This window comes from Serinus canaria, chromosome 3, assembly GCF_022539315.1.
Source record: "Serinus canaria isolate serCan28SL12 chromosome 3, serCan2020, whole genome shotgun sequence".
NCBI lineage: Eukaryota > Metazoa > Chordata > Aves > Passeriformes > Fringillidae > Serinus > Serinus canaria.
The window spans coordinates 22,089,261-22,106,732 of NC_066316.1; the positions used below are offsets into that span (position 1 = coordinate 22,089,261).

The following is a 17,472-nucleotide window of genomic DNA, read 5'->3' on the forward strand; positions in this document are numbered from 1 at the left end:
ACCTGCTTTGTGGACACTTCTATCTTAACACTTCTGCAAAGGAATTTACTCAGTGTTGTCAGTGCAGAGGCTGCAAGATTGAACTTTCAAAGGAAGAAAGGCATATAGGCAAATACTTATGCTATAAGAATTTGCTGCTTAAAATTCAAAGGGCTTAAATATAGGTAGCATTCACTGAAATCTTTTTTTAAATATCTGAACTAAAGCTAAGCTTAAAGCTTTAGCACCACATCACAGAAAACTTAACTGATCTATACAGGAGCAGAAAATTTAGCCCTTGACATCTTAAGGTTTCATACATATTCAGACATCTTAAGTTCTTCATACATATTAAAGAACTGGTGACAGGGTGGGGTTTTTTTCCCACGTTACAGCTAAAAACATTTTTCAGTTGTAGCAACCCATGTTAAGAGCAAAAACAAAAAAAAAAAAAAAAAACCACACATAAGGCATAAAAAAAGACTACCATGATACTTTTATTGAAGTTTCATGCTGTGCATATACAAGTGATGAGAAAAAGCCCAAAAAGTCATGCATGTTTTTCTATACTATTTGACCACTTTGCTTGTCACTTGAACCACACTTAAGACAAATGCCATCATAAGCAAGTTTCAAGAGAATGTTTCAGCAGAACTTCAAACAAGGACCAAAAGCAATTTGTCAACACACCTCTACAGCATTAAAAAGCTTCAGTATCAGTTAAGAGAAAATAAAGTGTGCTGGACAAGGGTAGAAACTATATACAACCATTATTTGAGCTGAAGAAAACCATGGTTTCATAGAAAAAAATTGCAACATATCAGGTAACATTGTGCTATAGGATACAACTGATCAAAAGTTTTTCCACATCATCTTATCCATGAGAAGTCATTAAAAAAATTATTCAGGTCACAAGACACTGGGCAGCTTGAAGTTTGAAACCGAAACGCTGCAGCTGATGTCAAATTACACAAGAATTTCTACCAAAAGAGTATTTCCCTCTCTTCAGCTTCACTCCTTAACCAAAAAAATCCTTACTGTGAACACAGGAGTGGAAAAGTTTAGAGAAAGAGGGATAGGAAAGGCCTTCCTGATATTGATATGGTAAACTTGGATAAAGAGGCGTCACACTTTTGAAAAGTTTCCTTTCTAGAGCTTTTGAAGACTTAATTAGTAGAAAGCCTTGCATTGGCTGTAGAAGGTTGCTGGGTCTTGGCTTTTTCTTCCTGTCCTAGGCAGGTGAAATTCAGTTTTTTGAGCAATGAGGTCTGTGAACAAGCAATTCTTTCCTTCTATAATCATTCACTTTCTGGCTGATGGAAGTGTCCTAGGAGCTTCCATCATTCCATTTGAATAAGCATTACTGTCAGTCTATAACAGCATCCATCTTCATCAAGATCCCAAAAAAGTAAGTGCCCAGGAGGGGAGGTACACCAGGCCCATGGCAGCATCATCTATGAGCACAGCACAAAGGGTAGAGGCTGGACATGTACAGTAATCCAGTTTATATTTAGGCACCTAATGAAACATTTCCAGGAATGCAGCACTCAAATGCTTCCAGAGAACTTCACTAAGTCGAATGGTGGACCCCAGTGAGTCTTACCGCGTCACTTGAGAACACTGCTGTCCATCACAGGTCCTTAGCCAAGTCTTACAACAATACAACTGAGCAGGGAGGAAGCAGACAAGCTTGATTTTCATCTATTTCAGTCATACGTCCTTGTTCAAGTCTGATTAAGCAGTTGTTACTACAACACGTGCAGGAAAACTCCCTGCACAGCACAGCAGAAGGTTTAACTTCAGGCTGCCATGCCTGATTTAATGCAAGGTGTCAAGGCATCACCATCAGAGACTGCTCAGCCTTTCAAAGACAAGGTTCAAATTTGCACATAAATGTGGAGAGAAAAGCACATAGATTCAGGTTAGCAATTCCCACAGTTTTTCCATTATTCCAGGTACTACAAATATGAGAAAAAAGCTGACTTGTCTCTACAAAACAGCAATCTCTATGTTTTGTGCTTCAGCGGTGTAGTTCAGAAAGACTAAAAGCTTGTGACAAAAGTATTAAAAAAATTATGAAAGTTTAAAAATTCATTATTCATCAATTATCATCATTTAAAAAACTTCAAACCTTGTATCTTGCCTAACAAGATGTCAGTGTTAAGAATACAGTTGCATATTACTATTACTTAACATCTTTCGGCAACACGCAGAAAATAATAATACAGGTGGCAGTAAAACATCCAGTGCTGTTTTAATACTCCCAGTAATGCTGGGAAACAGTACAAATCGGTTAGAAAACATAAATAAAAATAATACTGACAGTTTTGCATATCTATTAAGTCTAGTGAGGTAATACTGATACTTTAAAAACTTATGCCACTTCTTCACTGCCTGCTTTTATTGCTGAATTAAAGATTAATAGTGAATATGATTTTTTTAAATTGCACTGCACCCCAGCACATCTTAATACTAAGAATATGATTTTTTAGTTACTTCAATGCAACCACCCAGCACAAGGCCAAGTTCAATTAACACTTGTACAGGGAAATTATATTTGAAGAAACTCACACCACTGAAGTCACCTACTACATGATGGGAGAGAAAAAAAATCTTATATCCTGGCAAATCTAATTTTAGGTTCTCTTCACTGATGCCTTTTCTATAAATTGAAATAAATACCGCCACCAAAAACAATTACCCCCTATTATCTAGGTCAGACTTTTATTTTGAGAGCACATAAATTAAAACCCAGTCCCGTTCCTTTTTCCTTCCAAGGGAGTGCAGGTAAAGTGCAGCGGCAGCAGCGGGAAGCCCTCTGGAGCCCGTGGCACGGCCGTGTCAGATGCGGAGCTGGTAGCCCACCTCGTTGAGTGTAGCCAGGTCTCCTTTCTTGTCCAGCACTGCCGGCCTGCGCACAGGGGAGGGAAGAGGGCGCTGCTGACCAGCGATCCCGCACGGCTGTGCAGCTGTGGAGAGCTCAGCAGCCACGCAGGGAAAAGCCTGCCTCATAGGAGGGTGGAGAGAGCTACTGTTGTCATCTTAAATGTAAGCCTGGTAAATCTGCTACAGGAGCTACTGTGATAGAGCTATCTGTGTGTTGCCTCTGACAAGCTGTGCTTGGGATTTAGGATGTGAGCCTAAAGCACCCCCTCCTCCTGATTTGAGAGAGGCCCTAAATGAGTAGCTAAGACTAGACACACCCTGCCTGTCATCTACCCCGGAGCAGGACTCCAGCTTTTAGAACAAAGCCAAAACAGCTGAGAGCAAACAGGCAGGATCTCTCACATGGGCACTGCGTGTTGGCTCTTCCCCAGCCTGCCCCCTCCTCCTGGCTGGGTCTGTGTGAAGGGCTGGAGCCCACCAGACAGAAAACACAGGGTGGACTCCCTTCAGCCTCCTGGCATCCAGCATTCTGATACTATTCACCTGAGCAATCACACACACAGGGATGCTGTTAGGCCATTTAAGTATTCCAACAGTCTGAACTAAAAGAAACCTTGAGCTATCAGTCTCTCTCTTTTTAACAAGCAATGGAAAAGCTCCTGCAAAGCTGTCAAACCAAAACTATCCAGCTGATTTATAGTCTGGAAGTGTCTAATCTGGGAATTTATTGCAGGCTCTTGGCTGCTTTCATACGAAGCCATGTGTTTGCTTTTCTAAAGGCAGACATTGTTTAAAGCACACATTTCTCTAGTACTTCATAGCACATCTGCTTCCCTGCAGAAAGACAGCTAAAGCCCCAGCAGTACAATGGGAGGCTGATCATGGCTCCAGTGCTTTCAGCTTCTCAGCCCTGGTTTCCAGCTCTGTGTGCTTCCTCTTTGCTCACTCTGCAGCAGATGTGACCCCTGAGTTTGCACAGCCAGGCAGGCCCTTATCTCGCTGCTGCAGGCTGCCAGCCCATTCCCACTGCAGCAGCTCAGGGCAGGCAGCAGGGCCCCAGGAGAGACAGCAGTGCCACAGGCAGGCTGGAAACCAGGGAAAGCCCAGCCCTGCCTGTGGCACACTGCTGGGGCACACACCAGGGAAAAGCTGTACTGCTGCAGCCCCAAGAACTGCGAGTGTATAGCTCACACATACATGTGTGCAACAGAGCCTCTGAAATATTTTTAATTGCTAAATTCAATAAGGATTTTAATTTTTTTTTTCTTTTTAAGAGCACAAGTGCTAACACCAGATCTCTGCTGAGAATCTGCACAGCATTTGAGGCATCTAATGCTCTTCTGCCTAGTGGCACATTGAATGAAACTTGTTGCTTTGCCATTTATCTAAGCACCTTTCATAATAACCTCACCATCCTCACTGCAGTACTGCCCTGCACCATGCCTAGTGTTTGTCTCAATTTAAGTAATTCTCAAAAGAGAAGAAGTCTTCACTGGTCTCTCTCACTTGCAGGGAGAGGGATCACACTTACAGAAATCACTGTAAGATAGTTTGCATTTTTCCTCATTATTCCTTCAGAGCAGATGGGATTTGACTAACCAGTAAACAAGCTACAAGCTGCATCCCTCAGAGCTTGTGTAGGAGTCAGAGACCAGCAATAGATGCACTGTATGAAACTTCCAGTATCCTTCCTTTCCTCTTCTCTCCAATTTAGGGATCCTCTTTACACCTTTTTCTCCCTCCTTAAATTAAGGTCACAATATGGTTTTAATTAAAGCATGTCTGGATGGTAGTACCTTCTCTGATTGTCCAGGAGGGATGGAGGGTCACTGTACACCCATGGTGACAGGCCCATTTCCACCCATCCACAACTGTCTGTAGCTTTTAGCCACAAACAGACTGTCCTCTGTAAGTTTCAGGAAAAGACAAGACTTGGACCAGAGGCACAACAGATCCACCTCCTGTCCAAAACACCCTGACCACGAGCAGCTGAGCAAGCTCTGCCCAGCTGCTGGGCACACAGGATTCATAAGCTGTCTGCACTGGAGCTGCCTGATTTTACACATCCTAATGTAATCCTGACCCCTTGCAAACCCTAATAAAACAGACTAGCAGAATTTCCCTTTCAGCAGCTACACCAGGCTGGAAGCACACAAGGCCAGTGTTGCCAGCCAGTCACAGAGCATCCATGTTAAGGCTCAACATGAAATTGAAAGGAAATAGATCTGGAGAGCTGACATTTAGGAGCAGAGATTCTCCAGACTACTGCATGACCCTCCCTTCCAAACTCATAGCAACTCTCCCAAATCCCTCCAGCTCCAGGAACTCCTAGTGAGGATGAAACACTTCAGTGCCTGTATCAGCACAGGTCTGCAATTTACTGCACCCTTCTGCTTTGGGACTTCAGAGGACGGGCAAGTGGACACAGTAAAGCTTCAGACTCACCAGAGAGGTTGCCACTGCCCTATCTATATGCCCTGTATTCATGCAGGATCACTCCAGCTGTGGGCTAAGAGCACAGGGACTGCTGCACCGCTCAGTTAACAAGCTGCAATTTGACTACACACCAGCCTCCTAGGCAGGCATGCACTGGGCACATGCACCTGTCCTGCAATGTGCCCCACCTGCCTTGCAGCTGCATTTCCAGGCTGAAAGGCTAACGTGGGCTTGCTGGCAGCCACCACTAACATTTACCTAATAAAGCTGAAGGGACAAGGATGAGAAGTTCAACAGTTGTGGCTGTGAAATCCCCTTCCATCTTTAAGCACAGTTTCATCCTTTGTCCTTCAGAAACAATCCAGCCAGGATACTCCAGTTCACACTCCATATCCTTCAGTGGGAGATTTCTCCCAGCAGGCCCATATAATTTTACTGTTGACAAAACCCAGGCTGTAATAACAGCTTGTCATCAGCAGGTGAAGCCTTTCAAATGAATGTGTTATTCTGCCCCTGCCAGCTCACACTGGAGCACAAGAGTTCTCTCCCCCTCCCCAGCAAGCTCAAGAAAGCTGTAATTACAGCACGTGAGTAAGAGATCCACAAAGAAATAAAACAGTGTTGATAAGCACAGCCATTCTATTCTTTAGTTTGGATCCCAGCCTAAAGCCTAGCAAACCTGACTCTTTCCTATTCTGTGTGTAACACAAAGGCTTCTCACTCCATCAGGTTCTCAGAGATCCATCAATATGGAGAAGAGAATACCCCATTTCTCCTCTTGTATTTCTCCCCGTATATAAACTGCTGCATGTGCTGGGATGTGTCATTCAGCTCATCCCTGACCTGGGGATGCCATTCCCCCTTCAGGGCTCACAGCTCATCACACTGTGTCTGGGTCCTGCATCTGCTGTCAGGGTGACTCAGGGTTTATTTTAGAGTTACATATAATTTGCTCCTGATGCAAAGCAACAGAACCAGGTAACAGGCGCTGAAGCCTCTGCAAGGCCACCTGAATGCTCCCTGTCTTTCTGTCCTGGAAAAGCAAAGCTGCCAAGGAGAGGTCAGTCACTGCAGAGCAGCCACATGCCCAGCAGCTTTTTCAGGAAACCACCTCAACTGGAGAGTCTCCAAGCCCAGTGATACCCATTCCTCTCCAGAAATACTTGATCCACTCCAGCAACTGCAGAAGCACTATCAGAAGCTCAAAATGAAACTGTTCCTCAAAGAGAATCTAGGAGGTGAAGAAGCCTGAAGCAGCTGAGCACATTACAACTATAATTATCTATGCACTAAACAAGGAGCTCTCAGTGACAAAGCCCAAACTACAGCATCATGGACTGAGTGTCAATGAACATGTAAAAATAAAAGCTTGCTGTGAAATCATCTGCTGCTAACGTATCTTGAAGTTATCTTTAGAAGGTTAGTCTAATGTCTTTGTTAGGTGCTTTAAAATAAATAAATAAGTGCTGAGACAGTAGTCTGGGAGCCTATTTAAAAAGCAATGATCATAAATATGTGACTAATCTGGGTTACGTATAGGCTTTCACAGTTGTCAGCTTCCTGGCATGGAGCACTACAGCTAGAACTCAGCTCCTCCACATCCAAGGGAGGGGAGTCTGAATTGCCAGTGGCTGTAAAAGGCCTGTGGATCTGGAAGCACAGTTTTATCTATTTAAAGGTATTGCATCCATCCTTCCCCACACAGCTGAAGAACAACTCTTAGCAATGACAACATGGAAAGCAGCCCGGGTTTTTTTTGAGCTGATTAAAATCAAAGAATACAATTCATGTGATGATGTCACTTTGGAAAGACAAGTTTACTTTTCCCCTGTCTCTGTAAGCTGCACAGTGCAAGGACCCTGCACAAAGGGGCCACCAGGCAGCAGGAAGCACAGCAATGCCAGGACATCAGCAGTGCCAGCAGCTTCTGGAGCCTCTCTGCTACCAAGGGCATCTGCTGCAGTTTTCCTGTGCATGCCAGTGAGCAGGCAAGTTGTGTAGAGCAAAGTAGCACCAGCAGCCTCCCCTCGTGCCCCAGCAGGATGGTGGCAGGAATACTCACGATTTGTCTCTCCTGCAGGCCCGTCTCTGAGGGCTGCCCTGCCTCCGGCGGGGGGACAGCGACTTACCCCGGGCTCTCTCCTTCATCGGAGAATGGGCACTTGAGGGTTTCAGAATCTGTGAGACATGGGGGAGGGAAGGAAGTGGCCTTCAATAAACGCCATGATTCACTGCAAATAAAAATTTAAAATAAAGGGCCTCATACAGTAGCAGGGATGGCACACAAAGAGCCTTCAGTCCCTTGGGGCTTATTCAAGCCCTGCTCAGGTTAAGAGGAACTCAAAGCTGTTATCATGTGATAGATGTTCAGGGGCCCCCTGCAAGAATTGGTTGGTGTCACCAGTTCAGTTCCCAGCTGAATACTGTCTCATCCGCAGCTTTCTTTAGAGCTGGCAACAGCAAGAGATAAGAAAAATGTCTTTGAACCTCAGCTGAAAGAAACTCAGGCAGCCAAATCACCCTCTCCAGCTTTTCTTTCGACGAACAGAGGTGACCATCTCTCAGGCTGGCAGCTGAACTCTGACAGTGAGGCTTTCCAGTAGGTCTCCAACTTGCCCCCATCCTCCAGGCCCTCCAACATCAGAGGGCCATCAGACTCACACTCTGGACAGCTTTAAAGACCTGATCCTCCAAACTCAGCCCACTCACAATGCCAGCCCTCTGAATTCTGTAGTAACTTGAGGGAAAGATCAGATGCAGAGCCTTCAGCTTCAAGGCTTCAGGGCTGTGGTCCTGGCCCTGAGGCACTCACCAGGATAAGACCCAGTGTCACAGCTCAGTGCACACAGAGAGCTGGTCCCTCTATAAAAAGCAAGTAGAAAATTCAGTAAGTCATCCACCCATGTGGACTTCTTGAACTCGAGCCTGCTTCAGCTGTTTGCTCTCTGGACAGTATTAAAAGCACATGAATAGAGAAGAAGAAAAAAACCCAAACTTAATTATATCAGTAATCAAGGCCATATGCTTAAACGTGGTACAAGGTGGCCCTCAAAACTCCTTGGCAGGGCAGGAGAGATGACAGCAGAACATCAGGGCTACAATGCCCCTGGCAAGGCTCACCCCAAGGTCAGGGCAAGGGGCAGGTGCCTCAGCCAAAAAGGCACGTGGCTGCCACGTAGGAGCCGTCCTTTCGCAGGGAAGGGGACGAGAACCCAGAATAACTTGGACACCATGCCACATAGCTCTGCACAAGAGCCAGACCCTTACTTAGCAACACACCTGCTCTGCTCTCGCTGCTGGCAGCCAGCTGGACAGGCACGAAATCTGCTTCCACCATGACCACAAACAGCTCCTGGCCCATGCCAGGCTCAGAGGCACGGTCAGGGACACCCCTCATCCCCAAGGGCAGCCAAACCCTGCAGGCCCCTGGCAGCTTCCCAATGAGCTCTTCAGTCCAACCAGCCAGCAGGGAAGTCTGTCAGGGAGTCGCTTTACTCGCCTGTCCCACATAACCTACTCTGTGATTTAGGTGAGAGTAGTAGACATCAGCCCCCTGGCATGTCCTGCAAGGACGGGCAACCACTGACACAAATGTCCCGTGGCACCTCCAGCAGCTCAGGTGGAAGACACAGACCCCCCTACCTGCAACCAGGCCACTCTTCCCAGCAGTTCCTGTCCCAGCCATGCTGATTCTTCCCCATCACCTTCTTCTGGAGTCATTGAGGAAAGCAAACTGGGCAACAGCTCCCTGATAGCCAGGGACAAGTATGGGTCCAAGTGTTTCCCAGGCTACAGGGGAGATCCTTCAACTAAATAGCTATAAGGGCTTGAAAGCACACCAAAAATCCTGGGAAAGCAGCACCAAGAGAGATGCAAGCACCCCCCACAGCACACCTGATACCTGTATGATCTCAGGCTGACACACAGCAAGGGACAAGGGGGACAAGGATGCAGGATGGGACAAGGCACAGCTGCCTCCTGAGCCCAACACCCAGGTGCACACACCTACCTTCATCCTCATATCCCTGGCAAACTTCTCCAGCTCCTTTCTGACTTCTGTGCGCATCATTTTGGAGACGTTGAGGACCAGCTGTTTCCACTCGATCGGCTGGAAGCTGTGCGGCTCATGCGGGACGTACAAGCCGATTTTGACTTTTTTCACTGAATGCAAGTACTTTTTATAGGAGTCTTCGAATTCGAAGATGAGGTCGCTCAGAGTTCGGTACGTGAGAGGTTTGTCCATCAGATCCGATCGCCTGCTCATGCCCAGCGAGCCGTAGCGGCCGTTGCAGTAAATCCCAAGCACCACGTGATGAAAATAGTTCCCTGAGAAGTGGGTTTTAAAGCTGATGGGGAATCGTTCCACGGAGGGCTGCCCGTTTGTTAAGTAGCTGGGGTGCACTGCATCAAGGCAAATAACGGTGCTGGGAAAGCAGCAGGTACAATTGCACCTGTGAGACATCTTCGGCAGGTTTGGGGTTTAACTGCCAGGGCAAAGGGCTTTCCTGTAAACACAAACTTATTCTCACTGTGTGAGAATTCATTCATCTCACATTCATCTCTGTGCCCAGATACAGCCAATGCTGCCAAAGCCCGTTTCACTGCTTGGAAAATAAATGACTCTTAGTCACACTTAGGGAAAAGATAAAAACCACAACACTGTTCAGAGACCACCCTCCCTAGATCTGTGGAAGCACCCCATTTGATACCAACATCAAACTCCCACACTTCCAAAGGGAAAAGTGTTTACCTCCCTTTCTTGAGGGTTTGATACAACTTAGTTTACTGAGTATCATCTTCTCAGGTCTTCAAATAGTACCAAGAAATTGGGATTTATTCCTTGCCAAGGTAAGTCTGCCTTTCCTTCTGTAAACTGACCTTTGCCATTGCACTCCTCATACAGAGTGTTTTAGCATGTTACCCTTGTAACACATTGCTAAGAGGAACCAAAGGAAAGGTCCAAGATGAATAATTAATTAGATAAGCACATAGGCATGGTCAGAAACAAAGCTCTTAAAAAGCAAACCCTGTCCCTGGAATCACTGACTGCCCATTTCAAAGGCACCACGAGCAGGGGCCAGGACCAAGCTCCGTGCCAGTGTAGTGTGTGATCTCAGAGGGGAGCTACGTGCAGGTCATCTCCTAAGGAGGCTGCTGGCCCGTGCCAGGGAAAGGACAGGCTGAGAATCCCTCACACAAGCAGCTTTGCGTCAGCACCTACGTTGCAGGCAGCTCCCTGCTGCTAATCCTGGGACAGCTGAAACTCACCCTGGCTCCACGTGCTGGCACCTGGCCCCTGGGACAGCAGGTGCCCGTCCCCGCAGCTGAGGCCCCCACCCACGCCTGGGGGATGGAGGAGGGATGACCAGAAAAGGCTGTAGCAAAACGCTCCAGCCTGGGGTTACTCCAGCCAGAGGCACCTGCTGTAACCTTGGAGCCATCCCTTGAGTCAGCTGCTCATGGTGCTGCCACTACAAAAGACACCAGCCCAAAAGGCAGCACTGCCAGGAGAGTCGGGGCATCCTGACAGATGGAGGAGCAGGCTCAGTTCCCACTGAAGCTGCAGGAATCTGCTTTGTCCAGGATTCTGCTCTGGGCATCACCAGCATCCCTTCTTCTCCATACCTCATGCCCAAAAAGGAGGTATTTAACAGCAGTGAAACAAGAGCCACCACACAGCTGAGATATCCTGGGATGTTATTGTGACCAGCCTTCCTCCCCTGCCTGCACAGCACGGCTGCCAGACAGCTTCTGGGAAACTGAGAGCACAAAAAAGCCTTTGTACCAAGACTGTAAAACACTATTTGGACTCCATTCTGGCTCTGCCCAGCTTGACATGCCACCACCTCACCACCAGTGTGACTCCCAGGGATGCTGACTCCTGCCTGCACCCCACATTTCACCTCTTCATTCTATAGCGTTGCATGAAAAGCATCCAGTAGCTCTCATCTCTCTCTAAACCATTTTCTCAGGGGGATATTTCACCCAGTGTTTGTTGAATTTCACACATTCAAACTTTTGGATTCTGGGTAACTGCAGAAACCACCTAATAAGAGGTCCATGAACTGCCCAGAATCTGAAGTCAAGAGCAAGGAGCTTCACAAATAAACAAAAATCAACAACAACAACAACAACAAAAAAAAAAAAAAAAAAATCAGGCAAGAAAAACACACAGAACTTGACACAGAACTTTTGGAACAGCCACAGGGAAGCTTTTCAGTTCCATGTCAAATATGTTTAGCTGTATTCAGTGCTAGATGTCATCAGCTTTAGCAGCCTGGAGACAATGTGTTAGAGGGTAAAGGAACAGACAACACTGCGGGCTCAGCTCACGCTGCACTTCACTGGCTGTATGACCATGAGTCTGCAAGACTGTGCACAGCAGAGCACAGACCTCCCTAGCACACACATCTGTCACCCAGCCAAGGCCACGTGCAGCCACCTCCTGCCCCACTGCCATCAAACACAGACACCCTGCAGCATCAAAGCCACCCCAACATCACCCATGCAGAACAGAAACAGCCCTATTTGCCTAAGATGGTCTCACTGGATTGCTGCTGCCTTAGGACTAGCTTCTTCTAGAAATATACCTTCACCCCACCATCAGTAGATGATTTATAATTAAAGATTATAAATACACTGCTAGGGTAGAATGGGGCCCAGCGCCATTATGTCAACTGGAAAACTCAGCACACACTCACCTCATTTAAAAGGTCACCTTGCTTCAGGCCTTAAAAGGTGCATCCTGTGTACATCAAAGTCATGTTACAATAATTTGTGTCCTACAGACAGATTCCTGCAAAAGCCCATTGTATTTATCATTCTGTGTGACTGAAAAAGCACTACCTTTTATTAACACCTAGGAAGCTTTCAAACATTGCCACTATTTTTCCCCCTCATTATGAAAGGGTTTTCACTCTGCTCCCCAAGTGCCTTTCTTATTAAGTCCATACAAAGCTTTGGTGGCCACCCGCCACACATACACACTTCTGCCACAAGGGCCCAAAGAAGTTGCAATTTAATCTCATTAAATACTTAGTAGGAGTAAAAGAATCTTTTGAGGACAGAAATTACCCACCATCAAACAACCCAGCAACAACTGCTGTGGAAATTAACCTTTAGGTACGGGTTGCTTCTGCTGAGGGACTGGTTAATGAGAGTCCCCACCCGAGATGAAATACACAGCAAATGGGCTGGAAAGGCACGTCAGATCTTCCCCTCTGTCCCTGCATCATTATTACAGCTTTCCTTTCTGCTCTGCCCAAGGAGAGCTGTATTGTGGCAAACAAAAGGCAAGCACACAGCAATGCTGCAGCTGTAATCACACTTCTGAGCTGGGACTGTGACTGCAGCATGGAGAGTCAGGGAGTGAATTACATGGCACAATAGAGAAGCAGTGCAGAGCAGGAGAGGGCAAAAGCAGCTGCAGCAAAGCTCAGTGGCCTCCTGATTCTGGGTCTTCTTGACAATCAACATGATGGAGCCAGGCTCTTCTCAGTGGTGCCAACCAACAGGACCAGAGGCAACAGGGCAGAAATTGAAGCACAAGAAGCTCACAGGCCAGGCAGGAGAGTCCTAGAGAATTAGTAACATCAGCCCAGAGTCCTGTCACTAGAGGGATTCTGCAGGGCTCCATCCTCAGCCCAGGTCTCTTCAACATCTTGATTATAACATGGACACAGAACTCAAAGGAAGTTTGGGGACAGCAGCAAACTGAGAGGAGCTGTTGACTCCTTCAAGGGCAGAGAGGTGCTGCAGAGAGACCTCAGCAAATTGGGGAGATGGGCTACCACCAACCACAAAAGGTTTAACAAGAGCAAGTGCTGGAATCCATACCTGAAAAAGGGCAGTGCTTCATGTCTTAAAAGCCCAGCAAGGGTGTTTTTTGCTGAAGTCTGGTCAAGATGAGCACAGAAAACTACAGGGTGTCTGGCTGCCCCCTCTCCTGCCACTCCCAAGGGCTGGGGCCATGAGCAAGTGCCACTGAGCAGCAGTGAGCTGGAGGGACTGCAGCAGGCTAGGGAGCAAGGAAGCAGCTCTAGTTCTTAGCCATGCTGAAGCTGCATGTGGAGCAGGAGGAAAATAAATCTCAAAACCAACAATAAAGCTTCAGTTAAAGCAGAAGAGTTGGTTTTTCAAGCAACTGCTCAGAGGGCCCCCAGCCACCAGCAATGAACACTTAAGAGACATTTCCACCTGGAGTCAAACAGCATTTCCCATGGACTTGGGATTGCCTACTGTGGACAGAGTGCTACTGAGCCCACAGCTGGATGTTGTCTACAGAGGACCCAGAGTCCCCCCTGGCAGCTCCAGGGTCCATGGAGGAAAGGCTCAAGCAGCTGGTTCAGCTTCCCAAAGCAGGACTGCCAGGATGACATCCCTTAGATTGAGAAACCTGCTCTTCAGTGCCTGACTACAGTGAGAGGTGGGGGGACTATCTAAAGATTAGACCATGACAATGTAAACAATTAAAAGCTCTCTCCCAGCTCTACACAGCCACCACAGGGGCTGCAGACATTCAGCACCATCTTCCTTTCCCATATTTCAGTTAGCAAGTGGGTCGAGCTGTAGACAAGCATGCAGGAGGCAAAGAGGGGAACTACACGGACATCAGTACCCTGCAATGCCTGCAAGAAACTCTCCCCCTTACTGAAAACCCTCACTTCCAGCCCATGGGTGTACCTGCTGGCCTGCAGGAGATGGATGGACCCAGGCCTCCAGGGGTGATAAACACCATCCATGGACTGCATTCACAGAAGGAACACTGCAAAAGCTACTGGATAATTTCTCTCTCCTGAGACACTTTTGCTCTTCTCTTCCTTGTTTAATGATATTATTGGCCAGGGGCTCTAATTCCCTGTGTGGGTCCAAGTGCTACCTCACATGAACTGGGAGAAGGATGCTGAAGGCAAAGGGAGTGATTTCTGCAATTTATGCTCAGCCAATGTGGACGCGCTCCACAAGACTCCCCGAGGAGGGATGCAGTGTGCAGCTTCCCTCTCCCCCTCTGATATTTTGCTCTCCACGTTTTAATAAAGTGAATGCAGCGCAGATAAAATTCCCTTGGCACTTTCTGGTTTACTATTCCCTTTCATGAGCTCAAATCAATTGGATCTTTGCTCAGAAAGAGTGGGCTGAACGCACCATTACTCAGCTGATTTACAGCTGAACTGAGAAATGCCCTGGGGAAGACAGCAGGAGGAATGCTTCTGGTTAGGCTCTGACAAGCAGATCATGTAAGCAGAGATATGAAGCCAGTTCAGACAGCTACACAGAGAAAAAGAGCTGTGCAGACTGCTGCAAAATAATGCTGGAAGATCTGTTGGAGCTCTCAGTCATCTCAGAGCAGCTGCTTCCTTGGGGTGTGCAGACAGGGTAGCTCAGTATTTTACCTCACTGCCCTCTAAAAACGTTCCAAGATCAAGTGCATAGGCAATTATGCAAAACTTAATTCTGCACCAAGAGGGATTAGAGGAGCATTTTATAAGAAGTCACACAGTAAAGGGCCATTTTTAAAAAAGCCAGTGAGCAGCTCAATTAAAGTGGCATCTCGCTAAGCCGCTCTGCGCCAGCCGGCCTTTGAAGGAAGGCTCACACCCAGGGTCCTGGAGGGGGCTGAGCTTTTTCAGTATCCAAGCAACACTCAGGGCCTGCCAGCACACCAATTACAGCAGCCCCTTATTTCCAGCCACATGGAATGGAACCAGAGGTTAACACACACAGGGCTGTGTAAAGGCACTGGCTGGGAACTCAGCAGAGGGTAAGCACATCTTCACTGGGAAGCACCTGACCTTGGAACGCTGCTGGCCTCACCGTGCCTGCATCCAGAGGGCAATGCTGAAGATCAAAATCTCATGGCTGCCAGAAACCAGCAAACTTCCCCACATGCCATGCCTCCCAAAACCCCTCACGCTGCACATGCAGGGCAGCACTGCGAGGTTCCATTCTGGCACAGGCTCTGTACCAGCCACCTCCCAGACACACAAATTCAGATGGCCCATCCAGTCACCACTGCTACACTCTTTGTGTACCCACTGCTCAAGCAAAACACCTGGGGTTTACAGTGCATGAAGCTTGTAAACGTAAATGCTTCTGTTACTGCACCACCAGCCAGCAGACAGTCCCTGCTCTCAGACAGAGACTTCCAAGACTGGATGCAGAAGTCCTAGAAAGACAAGCCTGTCCCATACACTCCCCTGGCTAAAACTTCTCAATTTAAAAAAAAAAAAAAAGTTTGCCCTAAGTTTGGGGTTTTTTTAATTACCATCTAGAGACAGAAAAATTCATACACATCTTAACTCTGAAGAAGCTTCAAATGACAACAAATAGTATAAAATATAGCTTTTGACTATTTTGCTTCCTTCACTTCTCAAAAAAAAAAAAAAAAAAAAACCAACCCCAAAACCACCAAACTGAACCCACAAGTCAGGTATGAGGCAAGCAAAAAAACCAGCAACAGCACTTTCAGGTTATCATGGTTATTAATCACCCTTTGCTCCTGTGATATGTGGAATAATCAGTTCACTGCTAGAAACACAGCACTGCAAACCACACTGACCCTGCAGAGGGGCATCAGCTCCACCTGGGGATTATTTCCCCCATTCCAATAGTTTGGGACACAACCCTGACACAAAGGCAAGCATAACAGATCCACTGACATCACTTCAAGGGAAATCAGTTAATATAAACTTTTTGGGCTTCAGGAAAGCTTTCAATACTGTTACTCCCAGTGCTCTCCTGGACAAAATACCCAGCATACAGCTAGAGAAATATATAGCACAATGGGTAAGCAACAGGCTCACGGGTCAGACACCAAGGCTTACAGCACATGGGGTCACACCAGGCTGGCAACACTCACTAGGGGGCTTCCATAGGGCTCCATTTTAAGGCCAGGTCAACAACTTCACCAATTACTTGGATGCAAGACTCAAAGTTATGCTTAGTAAGTGTGCTGATGACACAAAATTGGGAAGAACTGCTGACTCCCTCAAGGGCAGAGGGGCCCTGCAGACAGACCTTGACAAATTGGAAAGCTGGATGATCACCAGCCTATGAAGTTTAAGAAGAGAAGTGCCAGATTCTGCATCTGGGACAGGACATACCCAGTTTTATGGATAGACTGGGGAATGAAAGGCTGGAAAACAGCACCACAAAGAGGGAATATGAGTCAGCAGTACCCTGGCAGCCAGGAGGGCCAACCATGTCCTGGGGGGCATCAGGCACAGCATTGCCTGCCAGGCAAGGGAGAGGATTGTCCCACTCTGCTCTGAGCTGGGGCAGTCTCCCCTCGAGGGCTGGGGGCAGTTCTGGGTGCCACAATATAAAAAGGATATAGATCTATTAGAGAGCATCCCAAAGAGGGCAATGAAGATGGTCCTTGAGAGGAAGCTATACAAGAAGTGGCTGAGGTCACCTGGCTCACTCAGCTTGGAGGAAACTGAGGGGAGACCTCATGGCAGCCTACAGCTTCCTCCTGAAGGGAAGAGGAGGGGCAGGCTGTGATCTCTGCTCTGTGGTGCCAGTGACAGGACACAAAGGAATGCCCTGAAGCTGTGTCAGGAAGGTTTAGGTTGGATATTAGGGAAGGACTCTTGACCCAGAGGATGGCTGGGCACTGGAACAGGATCCCCGGGGAAGTGGTCACAGCACCAAGCAGCCTGACAGAGCTCAAAAAGCATTTGGACAACACAGGGCCTGAACTTTCAAGGTTTTTGTGGATCCCTTCCAACTCAGGATATTGTACAATTCTGTGACTTTTCTTTTGGGAAGGGCTTTGAAGGGGGTTTGAGTCTCTTGTTGACATCAAGCCCCTAGGACCCCACTCCCTCCAGCTCATGCAGAGCCTGTCAGCATTCCCAGGGGAAACCCTGTCAGCCTCTCAGAGTGCAATCCGAGGCCTATCCCTGGCACACATTGCTCAGCCCGTGCCCTTCCCACCCCCAGCAGCCACGGATTCTCTCAGGCACTACCTGCCAGGCTCTGCCAGCTCCCTGTCCCACGGGAGGGGGCAGCAGCAGCCAGCAAAACGCTGCAGAGACATCCCAGGAGATGGTTTGCTTCGGGGCTCATTTTTAGCTGGGATTTGTTTTAAGTGAAACTTCATCATTTCTGACAAGATGTGTCTGGCAATCTGTTCCTGCAGCCCTGCCTTGCCCTCCTCCAGTGTTTGAG

At 47.5% G+C, this 17,472-nt stretch overlaps 1 protein-coding gene across 1 annotated transcript in view; it reads right to left on the reverse strand.

Moving 5' to 3' along the window:
- Nucleotides 1-452: 452 nt before the first annotated feature.
- The window catches only part of VASH2 (vasohibin 2), a 34,912-nt gene continuing 17,892 nt past the window's right edge, over nt 453-17,472 (reverse strand). The window contains exons 5-7 of the mRNA XM_030236062.2: nt 9,311-9,692; nt 7,364-7,479; nt 453-2,890 (exon numbers count right to left, since the gene is read on the reverse strand). Of these exons, the coding sequence (XP_030091922.1) occupies nt 2,821-2,890; nt 7,364-7,479; nt 9,311-9,692 (568 nt within the window). The 3' untranslated portion in view covers nt 453-2,820. The remainder of the gene's footprint in view (nt 2,891-7,363; nt 7,480-9,310; nt 9,693-17,472) is intronic.